This window comes from Cardiocondyla obscurior, linkage group LG03, assembly GCF_019399895.1.
Source record: "Cardiocondyla obscurior isolate alpha-2009 linkage group LG03, Cobs3.1, whole genome shotgun sequence".
Classification (NCBI taxonomy): domain Eukaryota; kingdom Metazoa; phylum Arthropoda; class Insecta; order Hymenoptera; family Formicidae; genus Cardiocondyla; species Cardiocondyla obscurior.
This window is the reverse complement of record NC_091866.1, coordinates 4017541-4036129: the sequence shown is the minus strand read 5'-3', so window position 1 is coordinate 4036129 and position 18589 is coordinate 4017541. Positions and strand designations below refer to the sequence as shown.

General features: G+C 39.7%; 2 protein-coding genes across 3 annotated transcripts in view; one reads left to right on the top strand and one right to left on the bottom strand.

The window, feature by feature from the left end:
- Positions 1–8221, bottom strand: part of Dip-lambda (Dpr-interacting protein lambda) — a 179297-nt gene extending 171076 nt beyond the window's left edge. The window contains exon 1 of the mRNA XM_070654399.1: positions 8032–8221. The gene's annotated coding sequence lies outside the window, so the exon portion shown is untranslated. The remainder of the gene's footprint in view (positions 1–8031) is intronic.
- Positions 680–12351, top strand: LOC139101343 (luciferin 4-monooxygenase). 2 transcript variants are annotated; one of them, XM_070654396.1, is made up of 7 exons: positions 680–978; positions 8681–8805; positions 9129–9336; positions 9527–9857; positions 9967–10261; positions 10905–11460; positions 12053–12351. In XM_070654396.1, the coding sequence occupies exons 2-7, from the start codon at positions 8701–8703 to the stop codon at positions 12169–12171; spliced, it is 1614 nt and encodes a 537-aa protein (XP_070510497.1). In that variant the 5' UTR covers positions 680–978; positions 8681–8700; the 3' UTR covers positions 12172–12351. The 2 variants fall into 2 exon arrangements, with proteins under 2 accessions (XP_070510497.1, XP_070510496.1); XM_070654395.1 differs by having other exon boundaries at positions 681–978; positions 8659–8805.
- Positions 12352–18589: the final 6238 nt, after the last annotated feature.

The following is an 18589-nucleotide window of genomic DNA, read 5'->3' as shown; positions in this document are numbered from 1 at the left end:
TTTCTCAATATGCAATCATTTTCCATCTAACAACAATCGAAATAAAAATTTATAGTCTTTTTTTTTCCTCACAGAAATTGCGAATTATTTCTGTATTATATTTATATTATAAATTAAATAAATTATAGATTACTATCGCGACCCAGAATCGCAGATGGAGATAAGAAAATTTAGTTTGCAGCTTATGTTACGCGTTCAACCTCTGCAATAATAACTTCTTACACTTGGGCAGATTTTTTTACTTAATATAAATATGCGCTCATTACTGTCGGCATATATAACATCTTTAATATCTTGAATTTAAAGTAGCAATGCTTTCCGCAATTAGACACCGTGTTCGCGGAACAATGTAATATTCGCAGAGTTTTCTCTAGACCCTGGATATAATGTCTTCTTAGTATTCGCTGTTTTAATATCAGGGCAAATAAAAATCATTTATACCGTACGATACCAATAAAAATATTAAATAAGATAAATCGTATTCGAAGATAAAAATGTATAAAAATTACCTATAAATATGTATGAAACGAGGGGTCGGTAAAGTTTAAACTTTTAATAATTTTTCATTCGAGTGCGGCCGTCTTCCAGCAGTGCGACCGGATACACGATATAAAGTTCTCAACAATTGACCTTGATGAACGGTACGAGATAATCTCACGGCGCGCGACACTCGCTTTCAGCGTGTCTAACTCGTAACAGACGCGTTAGTCTGTTATACAACGCGAACCTCTCGGTACGTCGGCGAGACCGCTGCATTATATTCTTATTTAATATCGGTTTAGTTATCAATTATATTATTATTTCGTGCGTGCACGAGTTAGTGATAAAGAAAACAGTATTGTGCGATAAACCTCAACCAAATATTATCTACGAGATCTAGTGATATTTACTATTAATAAAAGTAGAAATAGTGTGTGGGAAAAAGAAAAGAATTTGAGTATAATTGTTTGTTCGATATCACGGAGAGATCACAACCTGGTAAGAGAAGCCTACGCCAATAATTATTTTATTTTATACAGAATTAATTTCATAATGCATTATTTGAAATCGTGACATTATCAATTCTACAACTCTTAAATAGTTTGATATAAAAAATTAAATAATTAATCACGTTGAAATATTATGACAAATTATGATAAAGTGTTGCTTTTTACATGGTTGAACAAGAATTTATATAACTTATAATTTTTGCAATAAAATTGTATTCATTAGCTTATACACTTTTTCCCAATGATTCAGAATTAAAAGAGAATTGCAAACAATTTTTTTTTAATGGTATAATATTTTAAATAAATTGTTCTTAAATTTATATATTTTTTTTACACTTAACTGTTAGATTTTACTTGTCAACCTTGAGCTGACTAAATAGAAAGAGTGCCAGCTATGTAAAGAGGAAAAAAGGATTCACATCCCGTACAGCTGTCCTACTCTAACTCTTAAACCATATAGCTATATGTTTTTCCATCCTAGAAACCTGAACCAGATGAAGGTGAACAGCTTATACAGTTCGCAGAAAAATTTCAGGCTTGGTTTGAAAAACCAACCTTATTAATCAGCAAGGAGATTTGTATATAAAATTTAAATTTACAAAAGTAAATATAAAAACAAAGATTTTTATGCCATAAAATTTTCTTTTTTTTTTAATCTTATAATATATAAAAACTTAATAAAGTTTCACGTGTAGAAATTAAAAAAATCGGAAAACAAAAAAAATATTCCTCTTAATTACTTTCCTCTATTTAATGCAATATGAATAATTTATATATAACATATATAATGTACGTTTCAATGAAATTCAAAATATTCGTAAATTCATTATGATTTAATTCTGCAATTTGTCATGAAATACTGTTCGCCTATAAATTAATTTATTCTATCGTGTAAAAAAAAAAGCGTGAACGTCACGACAAGTTAGACGCATTGTAAAAACAAAACGTATATCCACATGCGAGTCTACGCTAATGTTTTTCTGATTATCTAACAATGAATACGATTTATCGAAATAAAAGTGCAATGTAATTATCGACTCTGAAAACGTCGCATTGTCAACGTACACCTCGAAGCAAGAGCAGACGAGCACTCGCATAATGCGATTACAAAATTTCATCTGACAAGATTCTCCCATCTCGCCAGAATGCACTTCGCATAAGTACAACGATTTTGTACTCGAAAAACACTTCTCGCTTTCAGTCATAATTTTCGACCATCGTGACACGATTGCGCCCGGCAAAGTAATCGCGTAAAAAACGAATTAAAAGTATTTTTTTAATTAGATTCTACGAATATGATTGATAGGTCTTATATTCAATCTTTTCACTTAACAAAAAAGAAAATTTCTAATAGTTTGCAAAGACAGATGCAAATAAATTGTATAATGTACAAATCTTTTAAATCAGTTAATTTCAGTTTCACTTATCTTTAACAACTGTCCCGTTTGATATGGTTTGATAGATGATAAGTGAGTGTTAATGTGTCAATTATTACAATATTGGCTTAATGATCGCAGTCAATAAGCCATAGAAGCATGTGAGTGACAGATAAGCAAATGATCGTAAACACCATGATTGATTAGAAAATTAAAGTTCTATTCATGCGATCGATATAAAAGACAGTTAAGAGATAAAGAATTTGAAAATTGAAATTGACAAATAATAACTCAATAACTATTATTTTTTAAAATATATTCTTAGTGTACCGAGTGTATCAAATAAATTTTAATTTTTCGAGTAATTGCATTTTTATGATCGTCAATATCTTAATTTATGTACTGTTTACGAGTTACGTATGTTATTCAATAAATTAACATTACATTAACTGATACCGTGACATATCACTTATCACCTAATGAGATACGTAAATTGAAACATTGCTAAATATAACTCTAACTAATACAACACGTACACTAATTCTGAAAATTAAATACTGTCATTTAAAACATTAACGATCGTATTAAAACTAATTAGCCGTTTGTTGTTAATTGTTCTATAGTCTCAATTATTATTATTATTTTTTTTTTTTAATTAAATGCCAAAAATATTTTTCTACGATTATAATTGCAAAGCCTATAACTAAATCATGTAGTGTATCCTATACATTTTGGATATCAAACGCCGTCAATATTTTGCGTCATTAGCGCTTTCTCAATCATCCGAGCATCCAAAGCGATCTCATCGCTCTTCGTCGTTCGTGAAAGATAATTATGCGCAAACATCGGACAGGTAAACGCAATCGTGCCAAAGTAAAGCGGATTGTTAATGCCGGTGACAGAAAATCGCGTGGACCTCTTCAAACATTTGCAAATCTCCGCAAGAAATCGATCGAGTTGGTACGTGACAATGCAAATCGATGATATTACATCGCCGGTGAGACGATATTTTTTCGCGGAATTATTATTAATATCCGACGGAAAAAAAAAATGGGTGGGTAACGAAAATTTAACGATATTATGCAAAATCTAGTACAGAGTAGCTTTTAGCTCATGAATGTAAATGGTGTTGTAAAATCAACGGTCACGTAATATAGTTGAAAAGTATCACAAAAGTTATTATACGAATGTTACTTAAAATTATCATTATTTAATAGCCGGATAACTTAAAAATTGGAATTAATACTACCTTGCGTCATATTATTACCGCGAAGTGAGTCAAAAGTTACAAATTATCTGAGAAAATAATTTATCACGAAGCGACTTATTCTTGCAAATAATCTTTCCTTTCGTACGGGTTTTTTTTTTCTTTTTCTTTTTTTAATTTTATAAAAATAAACGCTAAAGCTTACGTAACACGCTTCTTCAGCACAATTTGAACAGTATGTCTAAAATGAAAAATCACACCGCGTTATGATTCCACGTTAGAAATAATGATCCTAGTTGCGGTTTTCACATGAACTGAATTCCACATCGACAGAATCAGTTGAGCCGGAAAGCGGTAGAAGAGCGCGTAACGTTTCTGCACGCAAACTGGTTCTGCAAAAGAACCAATTCTGCAAAACGTCACGACGATTATTATAAAAGGGGCCCATTATAATATGTCGTAGTGTCAGCGCAAAGTACTGCCGAGTTATCGCCGATTTGCCGCACGCCCGAACGAGCACTTTGCCTGTACTACTCTCTCGCGGTTCCAACGGTATTCGCGTACCAGTGATTTCGACGCGGAATTTCTTGTTTTATCGACGGTCAAACGACTTGCGTAAAACGGTGATATGTGCCTGCTTTTAATTTGTAACGAGCAAACCCAGCTTTACAGCTCTGTGTAATTTTATTCTTTTCTATAAAGTTTTGAGAAAAGCAACGTACGTAGCAAGACATTTAATTCGCATCTTTGCGTTACAGTTAATTACAAAATAAATAGATCTGATAAAAGAAAAACTTCTTTCTCTTTTCATATTTACTTAAAAAATTTTGCACGTTAATTGGCATCATAACTTTCAGCTCGCCACGCTAATTTTCGTGTAAGCTGTGCTCGCGAATGATTGATATCAGTTTTAAATGGTCACGGCTAGAATTTTTCGCTCGCGCATCTTTAAGCTGTTTGCCAGTGAGTTTCGTAGACAGAAGGATCTACGAACGCGACGGTGGCTCGTTTATAAAAAAAGAAAGAAAAAAAAAAAAATAATAAAAAAATAAATACGACAGAGAGGACATGGAAAACGATGTGGGAGTGGGAAGGTAGCTCGCTACCCCGCAGGCGGTCGCGGTGACGTTATTTATTGCTCGGGCCGATGAGTGTCATTTAAAATTTCGATATAAATTAATTTAAGGGGGTAAAGGGGGTTTTCAGGACGGTCGCAGTGGTACGGGGCGTAATGGCTCGGAAAATGAAGTTCTTGTAGCCTCACCGAGAGAGAATCTCGCTCGCCGTCAGCTCCCTCCCCACCGTCACCCTTCTGTCCTCCGCTCTAGCACCCTTGCGCCTCTTCGCCACCTCGAGCGTGTGCCGTCCCCCGGTCCCTCCCAAACCCCTCGCCGCGCCAACCTTCAACTTCATCCCCTTTCATCCTTCCGTCCCCGTACCTCCCTGCTCTTATACCTCTAGTCTTAACCGCTCGCTCGCGGAGACTCAACATTGCCTGGTGAAATATCCCTTTGCCTCCGCTCCGCCAGGCTTCCATCCACGCCCAAGCACTCCGCCTCGCCATTATCTTAAGTAAACAGACTACCTGCGCGCCGGGGAATTCCAGATAAAGTCACATGTTATCAAAATCCACCCCCGGGCCGCCGCCTTCCCTCCCCCGCAACCCCGCCGCTCGCTCGCGGCCGCCCTCAAAGCGTCCTCCGAGCGCGTAGCCTGTCGTTAATTCCGTTAAGTCGCGGCCTTACGTTCAACGCGGCAACCAGCAGCCTGCAAAATCGCTCGATTCCGGAGAACGGCGGAGTGCACCAAGCTCACGGCGGAATTCAAGTATGCCCTGACGAGGAATCCCGAAATGATATCGGCAGTCGCTCAGACGGACCCTCCACCCCGTTCGCATTTGTCGCGATTAATCGCAACACCTTCACCCCGATAAGATTTTTACGGGAATATTCGCGAAACGAAGAAGATCGAGATGACTGTTTTCGTATTATCGGCACCTTTAAGAAGGATTTACGTCGACGAGCATTCGCACACTTTCGATAGAGATTCATCTTTCCGACACTTCGGTTGACTTTACATATAAAACTTTCTAAGCTTATTCAACTATATGATATGCTCTGAATAAAATTCTAAAGTAGTAGTGCTCATGGTTAATGTAATAAAAAATAATATATATATATATACATATAATTTGTCACGATTTTTCCCCTTTTTTTATACGAATAATTTAATTACGAGACGTGTGACGAGAGAGAGACAGAGAGAGAGAGAGAGAGAGAGAGATACGAAACCAGAGATTCTCGCGTGGGATAATCTCGCATTCAATCTCTTCAGCCCCGGGAGATCGTAAGTATCCCGGGGTGTCTAGGCATGTCGCATGAGGCCAAGAATTGTAGGTATGTGGCTCCAGTGTCCTAGTATGGTTGCTACAATCAGAGTGGCACGCGCCCTCGACCGCCCATCTCCTCCTCCGCGTAACGTCCCAAAGCTTCCTTAACCTCCCGCGGGACCTCATCCACGACGTCGACGACTAGACTAACCCCGAAGAGCGATTCCCCAGCACTTCAGCGATTCCCGAGAACGCATCTCCGCTAGTTGCCCCTTGTCCCCCCTCCCTCCGCCTTGCCCCCGCCGCGCGAATACCCGAAGACGAGCGGCTGGATACCGGATGCACACCGTCGCATGCATTCCCGCGGATACGGTGCATATGCCACGGGGAACGCCGAAAGTAGGTTGCACTCGCAATCTAATCATACCAAGATGCGCGTTACTCTTTTTTCCTAATTATTTGTCCCTATCTAATTACTTGTTCTTTAAATACCCGAGCTATCTGATGCTAGCAAAGATCTATACGATTCTCATTTCTGCTTTTTTTAATAATTTATTAAGTGTACAAAATACGTTTTGTGAAAATCAATTAAGAAATTATACAGCTCTTGAAATAAACCGAAAGTTTTTAACAGTTTTCTTATGGAATATCAAATTTCCTTTTCTTGCTATTTTAGAAACAAATCAGATTCCCGGTTGTTCTAGTTAACGTAGTAAAGTAAGAGATCTTCTCAACGACAAAGTTAGAAGTTAGAGTTTAGTAAAATTTGCAAATTAGTATTGTGTAGTATTAAAACAATCTAAAGAGCAAATTCTTGCTAAAGGTTTTTTTTTCTTTTTCTTTTTTTTTTTTTCAAAGTAAACTAAACTCATATTTTGTTTCATTTTTAACATAAAACTGTCTACAAAATAAACTTTATAAAATATACAGCCCTACTTTATATTTGATTTCAATTGTGCAGTTTGCACAATATTACTTGTAAAGTTTTTTTATTTCTATAAATGACGCATGCTGTGAAAGCAGTTGAGATATTGCCAACATCAAACATCTTTATGTGCCATACGCATAATGATCAGATAATGTGAACCAAAGTATAGAAATATAGAAAATAACATTGCACCTCAAGACGTTGTTTCTCTGTTTAGAGAAACTAGACCTGCGATATTTAAGTTTCCCGTACTTTTTCCTCACAATTACAGCCACAGCATGGAACTTGTGGCACGCTCTTATCCCCATTCCCCTCCTACGTATAAACCCCGGGAGGACGCATTCCTATCTATCCCTCCTCTCTGTGTATCTAAGGACATCTAGCAAATGCCAGGGGAACACCATACCATGCATTGTAATAAAAACAGCAAAATTGCCAGTCTTACCGTCTCACTTTTCTAATCGCACGTTCAATATTACTTAAGTTCTCATATCAAGATTTAATTTTTCTTAAAAAATTATATTATATCATAAGCGTTTCAATTTACTTTACTATTTCAATTATTAAACTATAATTTTATTATTACAATTAGTTGATACAAGTAATATTATCAAGCATATTTAATTACTTAAAACTTTGTTAACTTTGATTTTAGCTCAGACTCTGAAAAATCTTTCAGACCAGTTGGAATTTAGTTACATATTTCCGGCTGGTTTCATAGTCAACAGCCACGTAACGCTTCTCTTAGAGATGCATTTCTTAGAAGTGCTTACAAAAAAAAAGCATCAGGAGACTTGTTTGCAAGCGTTTAGCGTCTTGGTTCTGAAAATACTAGCGACAAAAGAAAGCGATGGATGTTGACAAAGAAACCAGCCTGAAATAGGAATATAATTTGTATAAATGTTCGCGAGAACGTAATTAGAACGTAAAACAAGCTGTATATAATTAGATATATAAAAATGAGGTACATTTGTCCACATTTTTTTAGATAATTTTTTAATCGCATTACTTTTCTGTTATATTAGCTTTTCCAATTATGTAAATATACTGTGAATTTCAAGATAGCGTTGGCCTCAAATTTTCACGATGCCAGCGAGTTCAAATCGCACACCCAGACCGTCTCCGAACGCAGTACGAAATATGATCGCAAATTTTCTATGTCACGATAAATATCAATGAACGAGTATCGGTTCATTACTTACCGCATCCGCAATCCCCGTCGCGATTATCATCTCGTCTTTCGTCCTTCCGTTCACTCATCTCCGCGCGGATAATTCTCCGTTCCCCCGGCTGCTTTCGCCTCGCTTTAATATCCGGATTTCTCGAAAGGAACGCGCAGACGTGAAATGGCGACGCGGGAGTAACGGCGTCCCCTCGTAATCGCAATCTGCTGAAATCTTTTCAAATCGGTGCGCGACACGTGAAATATTACGCTACAAATATACTACGGATGATGAGGAATATGATTAATGCAGAGGTGGATACCTACGGGCGTCAATTCGCCGATTTTTTTCGAATGTCCGAGCCGCGTCGTCGAGCGCGTCGTCCACCGCCGTGTCGGCCTCGCCGTGTATGAATTCACAAGTACAGCGCGCGCCACCGTGCGTTCGTTTTCGTGCACTACTCTAACCGTAATTTCGCGCGCTAACGATATTATTCAATTTGCGCTAGTTATTTTTTTTACAAGAAAACTGTTTAATATTAAAATATTAATTTGGAATTATATAGTTATTGATATTTTTAGTTTGAGAACTGATGGGATTTTAAATGAACGTTACTTTGCGAGCGCTTCAATTTAAGAATACATGAATTTTGTTTTTTTTTTTAAGGTAAAAACATCTCTTGTTTTAGACAAATTTCACATTGTTATAATGGGGAAGATATACGAGCGGCGCAAGGAGCAGCCAACGCCGAATATATCTATGGGAGAACTTATATTGGACAAGCTACGTGAAAACGGCGATCGTGTTTATGCAGTATGTATCATAATTAATGTGATAGTGATTACTAATTACTGACCGTTGCCTGCGAAATGTCGATGTAATAACAGAGCATGCCGAAATAATGAAAGTTCCGTGTAATTCCGTCGACGTTAGCCGGAGGCGAGATTCGCGAATTCTATCTCTGAAATTTCCCTGTCACATTATGCATCGCTCATAACGATTGGTTCTCCAACCTGTCCACTTCGCATTTTTATGTTAATTCTACTTTAAGCTCCAAATGCTAGAAACTTGAAAAACTTTTTTTTCTTTTTTAAAATAATAATTGTCGTTGAAATATTCTTTTTTATTTTACGTAGATAGACGGACCTACTGGCAAGCGGATAACATATAGAGAAATACTTGAAAAAAGTGTGAAACTTGCCAACTTTTTACAAAGATACGGAATAAAAATTGGAGATAGAATTGGTATTGCAACTGAAAATCAATTAAATTGGATAATAGCGGTTTGTGCGAGCTACTATCTCGGCGCTATAGTAGCACCATACAATCCCATGTACACAGAATGTAAGTAAAAGAATTACTAGTTAATATTAATGCAGAATATATGTTCTTGAACTCACAAATTTTACTTAATTTATAATGTAAAGCAATTTCTGTTACATGAACTAATATAATAAGTGTAACTCACTTTTGATACAGTTATCTTTCTACTGAATTTAAATATCAATTAATTTCAATTTTTTTTTATTGTTAGACGAATACCAACACATATTAAACGTTGCAAAACCACGTATTGTTTTCGTGTCTCAACGCACCGAAAATCTATTCGTCAAAATGCTACCTAAATTATCCTGGAAAATGGAATTGATGCAGCTAGACGATCAACCTCTGACGGCAAACATTCGTACATTGAAAGATATTTTAAATAACGAACCAAGCGTAGATTATATGAGATACAAAGCTACGAATATCGGTGACTCTAGTCGGCATCCATTAACTATCTTATGTTCGAGCGGGACCACGGGATTGCCGAAAGGAGTCACACTGTCTCATAAAAATTTAATAGCGTTTTTAATAAAAATAAGGTGAGTCGCTAGTTCAGATAAATTTCTATTTTTTCTTCTTTTTTTTTTTATTTGTAAATGCATAGTTAGGAATTTGATTTTATGATTCAAATGTGATTTAAAAACGCAGCACGCATGAATACATGGACACGCAGGATGGAGACCGAATATTGATGCTGCTACCGTTTTATCACGGCTACGCGACGGGCACGATGTTACTCGGCATTTATTCGAACTGTACCATGATCATAATGCCCGCTTTCGAGCCGAAACTCTTTCTAAACCTGGTGCAGGAGTACAAGATCACCCATTTACCACTCGTGCCACCAATCCTGACTTTCCTGGCGAAACATCCGCTGGTGGAGAGGTACGATTTTCGCAGCGTGAGAGAACTCATCTGCGGAGCGGCACCGGTTGCGAAGGACGTAAGTTTTCTTCTGTCATCGTGAAGTTTGTCGTCGCCCCTACCTACCCGAACCCTTCCCGGCCAAGTTATCGCGGCAAGAAAAGCAGCTATCGGCGGGACTAAGTGCCGAAGTGAGTCCTCGATGCCGCGGCTGCGGTGAGAGGATCGAAGGACTGCAAGAGGAAGTCTCGGAGAGTCGTCGCATTTTCACCAGACACAAACCCGGGGAGTAACTTTATCGCGTTCGTTTTTGTTTAACCGGTTCGCCAAGTCGCTAAGGAGAAATAGAAGGAGAAGAAAATAAAAGGCCGCGTCCGCGAGTTCGCAATCGCGTCTTTCGGAAAATGCGAAACTGATCTCTTATCAGAAGACGGGAGCGAGGGAGACTCTTTAAAGTTTCGAAAACCAAACACGCCTCTGAACTTAAATGTCCCCCGAATACTACTCTCCAGGTGGATAATCTTGACTTTATATATAAACACTTTATATACAAGCGACACGAATTAAGAATAAGATTGAACTGAATTTTTGCCTAATAAAATTATTATGTAATTTTACTTAATAATTAGATAATTATTTTTTCTTATTAAACCAGACGATGTACGAATTTTTTTCTTTTTTTATCCGCTCATTATCAATTTATATCTTTTTGTTCTTCGCAGATTATAGCCATGGTAAAGGCTCGTATCGGCGCAAAATGTATACGTAACGGTTACGGCATGACGGAGTTATCGGTGGTTAGCGGTTTAAGCGGACGAGACGACGATGACAATTCGTTCGAGACTCCAGGATCTGGACCACTCTTGCCTGGTTTTCTCGCCAAAATAGTTGATCTCGAGACACAAGAGACGCTTGAGGCCGGTCAGGTGGGCGAGATCTGTTACATGGGAGAACAACTGATGTTGGGTTACTGGAACAACCCTGAGGCGACCAAGCAGACCATTGACCAGGACGGATGGCTTCACACCGGTGACACCGGCTACTTCGACAATGAAGGCAAGCTGCACGTGGTCGATCGCGTCAAGGAGCTGATCAAGTTCAAAGGCTATCAAGTCTCACCATCGGAGATAGAGACCGTCCTGCTATCACATCGAGCGATAAAAGACGCCGCGGTCGCCGCTAAGTCTGACGAACGAAACGGAGAAGTACCCGTGGCTTTCGTAGTGAAACAACCCGATGCTAAAATCACCGCCCGAGACGTGCAAGAATTTGTTAAACGTAAGTTATTATTTTAATTAAATCCTTCGCAATTTTTTACAGAAATTCTTGAAAATATTTAATTAAATTTCGATTGTGAAAATATCTCGAGTAACGCACAGTATTTTGTTTTCAGTATTTTTTCCTTTTTTTTTTTTAACTTGTTTGACTTTTTATTATAACAAAATTTTAGTTTTCTTTTTAATGATTTTAATTTTAAAATAAAAAAACATATACAATAAAATATTAAAAATATATAAATATGTAATTAAACATTACAAATTTATTGAAATATTTATAATGAATATAATTTGATGCAAATTTAAATATGCGAGTACAAAAATAAAAAAAATAAAAAAATACAACGGCAACATTTAATACTGCGTTGCATTGCTAACGGCATTATTAATTATTAACGGCATTGTGACAATAACATTATTTAATACCGTGATGAACAAAATTGTTAGTTATCCCTGCCGTCTTTGTAATTTAAATACATGCCGCAAGACCGCGGAAATATTCCGCCCCGTCTTGACATTGTATTTTAATAGTAAATGCAAGCCGTGCGACGACCTGTACATACATTAACCAAGCAATTCAATTTATCTTGCAGAGAAACTGTCGCCGCAAAAATGGCTATACGGCGGAGTACAATTTGTAGATGCCATACCGAAGAATCCTTCCGGCAAAATTCTACGCCGCGAACTTCGTAAAATGATATCTAAGCTCTAATAATAATCGACGTCGATGAACATGTGTTAGTATAAACCTTAACTCTTTTATATGAGCTTTTTTTTATATAAAAAATACTAAAGACATTCAATCTACAAAATGCGGAACTTGATATAATTTTTTACATTATCCAAAGCAAAGTGATAATCGTTCGAAAAAAAAAAAAAAAAAAGAAAACAAGTGCTATATTGCCTGCGCATAAAGAAATACACGTTAAGAAACGTCGGCATTAACGTACGTAGAACGTTTCATTATAGAGAAGAGTGATTAACTAGCTTTCTTCGCTACAGAGACGCAAATTTATTGCAGCTTGTCACGTTGATTAACTCGTAAATAAACCGTTGAACAACCGTGACCGATTAAATACGGCCGGTGGGCCAGTTCCACCCTCCGAATATAACAGGACGGCACAGCGAGGGGGTGTTTCGAGTTATATTACGCGATATCACTCTTGCGCCGACCTGCGATGCTACGAAAATAAGCGAAGAAACCTGTTGCGTTACACACGTCGACGAGATACGCCAACACGCGCCTGCTCTCGTATTTCAAAAATATCTAACTTCTTTCCATCTTCACCAAGTTCGACAATACGAATCGAGCTTCTTACTAATCCCCACACATTTCAGAATAAATCTACATAATTCGGAGCGTATCTGTGATTATTCCTTCAAATAAACGACAAAATTATAAAAGATCTTTCATTCACCTCGACATTCACCTCGAAAAAAAATTTGAAATTATCAGCAGCATCAATTCCATTTCCATTCATTTCTCTCTATTGATTCTGTTTCACGGCGAGACCGTCGCGTTTGATATAGAACGATACAAAAATCCTGAGGCACAATTTTTCATACGGATTCGGCTGAGCTTTAACATGTCGCGTGTTACGAGTTTTGAGCGATCCTGCGTAGATGAAATTCTGATCCCTGGCAGAACTTTTTCCGCGGAAATAAGATTGGTCTCCAAAAAAGGAAAAAGCCTTCTGTTCTTAATATGTCGTTCGTTCTTAATACATTTTCTGAGCAATAATTGTTAATAATTAGATAATACCTGCGTTAAGCAACGGAATAACTAACTATTGCCGGAAAAGTGTGGCATAAATTGCCGGCGGTTTCGACGAATCAACGGGATTATCGGTGTCCGGTATCGGAGAAATTTAAATTTCACACCGTGGACTCTTTCACATACGATGCATAGATACGGGTAGTCGTGCGCGAGGGATGTGCACGCGTATGTAGCTGTCGACATTTATGTGTACGTGTTCATGCCTCGCGGTTCTGTTGATTTAATTACGACGATTGGCCTGACAAATCTAATTGACGTGCATCAATTATTTGGGCCGCCGTTCGAAGGCCGTTTAATTCCCTATCCTCTTCCCGACAAGAGAACACGGTTTTGCAGTAATTCTATTTTTCAGAGTACCCCTGCCTTTCTCTCTTTGCGAAATTTCGTTCGCCGTGTCGCTGAGTCGGTACCAATCTCTGTTCATTTCGATCGATTTCAGTTTATTTTCAGGTGCACAGTTGCTTATACTTTTTTAAAAAAAATTCTATACGCAGCACCGAACAATCACAATGGTGGTAATAATAAAATATTGAAAAATAATTTAGGAAAACGAATGATCCTCGGCGTAAGACTGACGATAAGCAGGTTTTAATTCTTTATAATTATAGCAGCTATCTTTGCAGCCGGCGCGAAAGATACGCGATGGGGAAAGGTCGTCTCACGTTTCTCGTTTCATACTTTGATGTATTCGTATTTACGTGCCGTTGCACACTGAACGAATAATCCATAATCGTGTGCTTGCCACGGCCAATCATGTGCCTAATTATATGAAACCGGCCTGATACGGTGTACGATACTAATGCAGCAAATTATCTGCGCGCATACCGTTATTTGGATCACTGTGACATACGCGGGCTTGACTACTGAAATCTGCGAATTTCGGCGGGCACGGGCTAGCCAGGGGTTGAGGGCAACGATAAATTATCGTTGATGGAACGCGAGTTTTCAAAAGCGCTGCTCACGGCTTACTCTTAGCCAGATTTCTGTTTCGCTCGCGCCGCGAATTTTCGCCGCATGCATTCGCTCCGATTTAGGAAACATTACGTCCGCAATTATTTTCATTCGGAAGAGAATATATCTCGGAGATTACAGCGCGAACCTGCGTGCAGTACGAAATCCCCCGTTTTAAAGTCGCCTCGAGGAGTGATTACAAATTTTCGATATCTTTTCAAGCTTAATTATTCAGTCGTTACGAACTCGACTACCGTTCTCAGCGCGGCAAAATGGGGAAAAAGAGATTCGTTATGAGAGACGCCAGTCGTAATATAACAAAATATCACGTCGCAATGCGTAACACACGGATGGAACATTCGCCTCGAGCGCGCATGCATATATGAAATACTTGAATGTACTCAGGAAATGAGATCCGAGTCTATCTGCGCGCAATCAGATATGGGAATTCGCGTGCCTCGCGGATATTCAGATATTCACAATGGTCTGGATTCGTGCCGCACACGCTTGACATGTTGTTCGCGACGTTAATCAGTCAGCCAAACGATTATTTCTCTCAGGTGCCTCATCGGTATTTAACTTGCAATTTTTGCACAAACTCCGCAATATCTGCGGAGACATTAAAGATTATTGCCACTACGCTTTCGACGATTAAATTTTTCGAAACAAAAAATACTTTTTATTCTAAAATTCAGTAAGAATAATAAAAAAAAAAAAAGAGAAAGAAAAATAACAGAATATTCTTAGTTTCAAATACTTAAGTAATTTATTAAAATGCTCATTAATTTTGCAAAATTCCTTTCTAATTAAATAATATTTTATAAAAAATGTAATTTGTCGGTTTAAATAAAAGAAAATTTTATGCTGATACCGCTGTCCATTTTCGATGACATTTGTTACAAAGTATCGGCAAAGCGCGATAGGAATCATCTACCCCCGAGGAATGCATTCGTGCATTGGTCGGACCTGTGGTGTACTTAAACCAAAGCACGGCTGAAAGGGCACAAAACGGCAGAGGCGACGCAGTTGGCCGCAATAGCGATAGATAGCGAGATTTGGGCATAGCGAGCGGCACAATACACGCTCGCGCCGAGCCTTCAGAAAATGAGATACGATAGGAGGGTGGGCACGAAGGGGTTGAGGAAGGTGAGGCGCGAGAGGTGGAGGAAGAGGGCGAGCAGGAGGAAACCAGGAGAGGGGCCTATCACTCGGCTAGATCCAATACAATGCGAACTATTGTACCCACGTTCGCCATCCACTCCAATTCCTGGCGTGGAGATATGCAGCCGAGTCGGGGGCTGCACTTCGCACGGGAGTGGCACACGCGTATGACTATACATAGGAAGGTAAGTACGCGAGGGAGTCAAAACTAGGGGCGGCAGAACGCGAAAAAGAGAGGAATTTATTCAGTTCAACGAGTAGTTTTCTGAGACGTGCTACAAAAATTAAAAACGAGGGACGAAAGAAGAAAAATTATGATTACGCGTACGTCCGAATTATGAAGATATTATCGGTTGAAATTAGTAAAGTTTACGTGGCATTAAACAAAAATGTGAGACAACGCGTAATGGCTAATAATTTACTGCGCCTTTTTATATTTTTCATAAAAATGTCTAATTATAAATATATTAGTAAAACTCTGCTTTAGCGATAAAGAAGAATTAAAATGAAAGAAATTAAAATAAGGAGACAAAACGGGTATGAAAATACAGACTGAGGCAGTAAACAAGAGTAAAGGGTTAAAAAGGAGTACAAGGCGTGGATAAAAAGTAAAGCTTCAAGAAGCGGGGGAACAAGAGGCACGGTTTAAAGGTGGAAAGAGAAAGAAAGAGACGCTAAGGTCAAAGATGGTAAAGATGATGAAAATGGAAGAATGCTGGAGCAACGCGGGAATGAAAAACTTTAAGAGTGAAAGAAGAAAACGGCTGAGAACGATGAGTGTATAACGGAATAGAGCACCTAGCAGCAGAAGCAAAAAAAAAGAAGAAATAGAGGAACGAGAGCATAAGAAGGAAAAAGTATTAACTTCCTTTTTTTTTTTTTTTTTTTCTTCTTTTTCGTTCTCTCTACATTCTCTCTCCACTGTGGCCGTAGCGAGAAACGTGCCACCTTTCCCAATCTCTTTCTCTCTCCGTTCTCCATAATTTAAAGTAATTTCACAGCGCGGTACACGAGTAACCGCACGTTAATACCCCCTGTTCCGCCGCCGCTCGAACCACCCTCAGTCGTCCTGCTCTACTGTTACCGCTCGCCCTTGAGCAACGTATGTAGTGCGGTCACGTTCCCGGGGAAATCATGCCGCTGCCGAAAATGAATTGTTATTACGACGACGATGTAGTGTCAAGTGCAACCCGGGGGTCGATCTACGGCTCGCCACCCGACCCGGGGTGTCCATTTCCGCGTGATGCATGGGGCTGCGCCCGGGATTTACGCGGCCCGGCGGTCACGTCGACGTAAAATTACCGCATCGAGAAGAAGACGGAGGTATTAAATAGTCTCTGGAATCATTGGCGTTCGATCGGCGAGGTGAGAACCGGGAAAAATCGAGCTTCCTTCCCCGAACGAGCGATCGGCGCCGTGATGAACACCGACGGCGGTTCATCGTGACTCCGATCTTTGCACTTGGACGCGGGGAAATCAATATTTCATAGTTAACGAGGGTTCATTTGACCGTCGCTGCTTATTATAATGAACGAGCCCGTATATCTAGCCAGGGGTTGCGACGGCGGCGGGGAAGGATTGGCGGTCAACGGAAGGGCCGTCGAGTCGGAGCAGAAACGGCCCAGGGTGAGGGACGTCGGCACGGGGGTGGACGGCGCGCGGAGAGGAGAGAGGAGACAGGCGTTTACGTGCGGCAGACATCCGATGATGCATAGTTGCTGTTGACATGCTGGAACGTCAGGCTCACATGACCTCTCGAGCACAGCCATTATCCACAAAGCGCGATACCCTCACCCCCTCTGTGCCCGATCTCTCTTCCATCTCCCGTCGCCCACCCCCTTCGCCCGTCGAATTGGGACAATAACCGCACCGCGAAGTCGTGTTATAATTATTGGCCGGTTTTCACGAGTTTCCACCCCCTCGTCACAGCGTATTTTGACCCCTCGTTAATTGCGCAATAATGCCACTACCGGCTCGCCTCTTCGCAATTGCTGCACCCGCTTCCGGTGCTCCGGATCGCGAGAGCCTGTCGACACGGGAGCACCCGCGTATTTGTAAAACGCAGTTTTGCAACACGCTGTACTTCCGCAGCCGGTTGTCCCGTTGACGTTTTCGCCGGACTTTATTTACGCGCGTTCCGCGTTCAGATTGATAATGTTGGCTCCGGACGCACACGGCTGATTGGAACAAACCAGATTGTGGAAACTAGTGCTATCCGTATGGGCGGAGATTTGTTGTGTCAATGTATGCGCTAGATCGTTGCTTTATCGTGCGTATTTAGTTGCCGTTTTAATTTATTAAATTGTTGTGCAATGAAAAATATTGATTCTTCGCTCGACACCTCGGGCCGGTAATCAAATTAATTCAGCCGAAATGATAACGTTGCATTCCTCGCGTCAATAATATTTTTTTTTTTTAATCATGGAATTATTTAGAAAAAAAAAAAAAATTCTTTGGTAAAGCAAATTAATTCAGAATTTTATTTGATTTCATACGCAATTCCGTATCCCGACTATTCTCTCGAATTTCCGTAAAAAGAACAAATCTTCGCCTAAAAAGGGAGTGAAAAATACGATCTATCGCGCTTCGATCGAGCCTTGCCGCGCCCGTGTCGTCGCTTGTCGCAAGATCAATGATAGGGAATAGAACGAATATACATCAGGGAGTAACGCGATGTGACGCAACGCCCGATTACGTATGCAGCGACGCGACACGTGCGTAATTCCGCCGACGACGCACCGGCACGACTTTACGCAGCGGCCGAACACGCCGGATTGTGTCACATTGTGATCTCCCAACGCGGATGCAGAGATCAACTCGATTCGGCGTGGACCGCACTTAACGCGACGATGCGCATATCGGACGAGCGGGTCTAATTGTTTTATACTGAGATCCTCGACCCGCCCTTCGGTTATCCGGCCCGCACTTGGAGCAATACCGCAATTAGCGTGTCGCTATGCGCCGGAAATCGTGCCACGAATGCCATTATCACAACGTCCGTAAATATAATCGACGTCAATCGACAATCAGATATCTGCTCTCTAATAAACGCGTGCGGTAACGCTCTTTTTTTTTTTTTTTTACTAAAATCTCATACATGATTATTCGCGCATTTTTTTGTCTTCGTTCTTTAACAGATAGCGACATTTATTCCTCGACTTTGCGGGAGTAACTGAGGACGCGAAGGAAGTTCCTGACATTTCACTTAGACAAGACGAACGTTGCAAGCGTGGCTGTGGAC

Coding starts and splice junctions, on each gene's coding strand:
- LOC139101343 (XM_070654396.1), top strand. CDS start 8,701: ATGGGGAAGATATACGAGCGGCGCAAGGAGCAGCCAACGCCGAATATA. Junction 8,806..9,128: donor ACGGCGATCGTGTTTATGCA/GTATGTATCATA, acceptor TATTTTACGTAG/ATAGACGGACCTACTGGCAA. Junction 10,262..10,904: donor CGGCACCGGTTGCGAAGGAC/GTAAGTTTTCTT, acceptor TGTTCTTCGCAG/ATTATAGCCATGGTAAAGGC.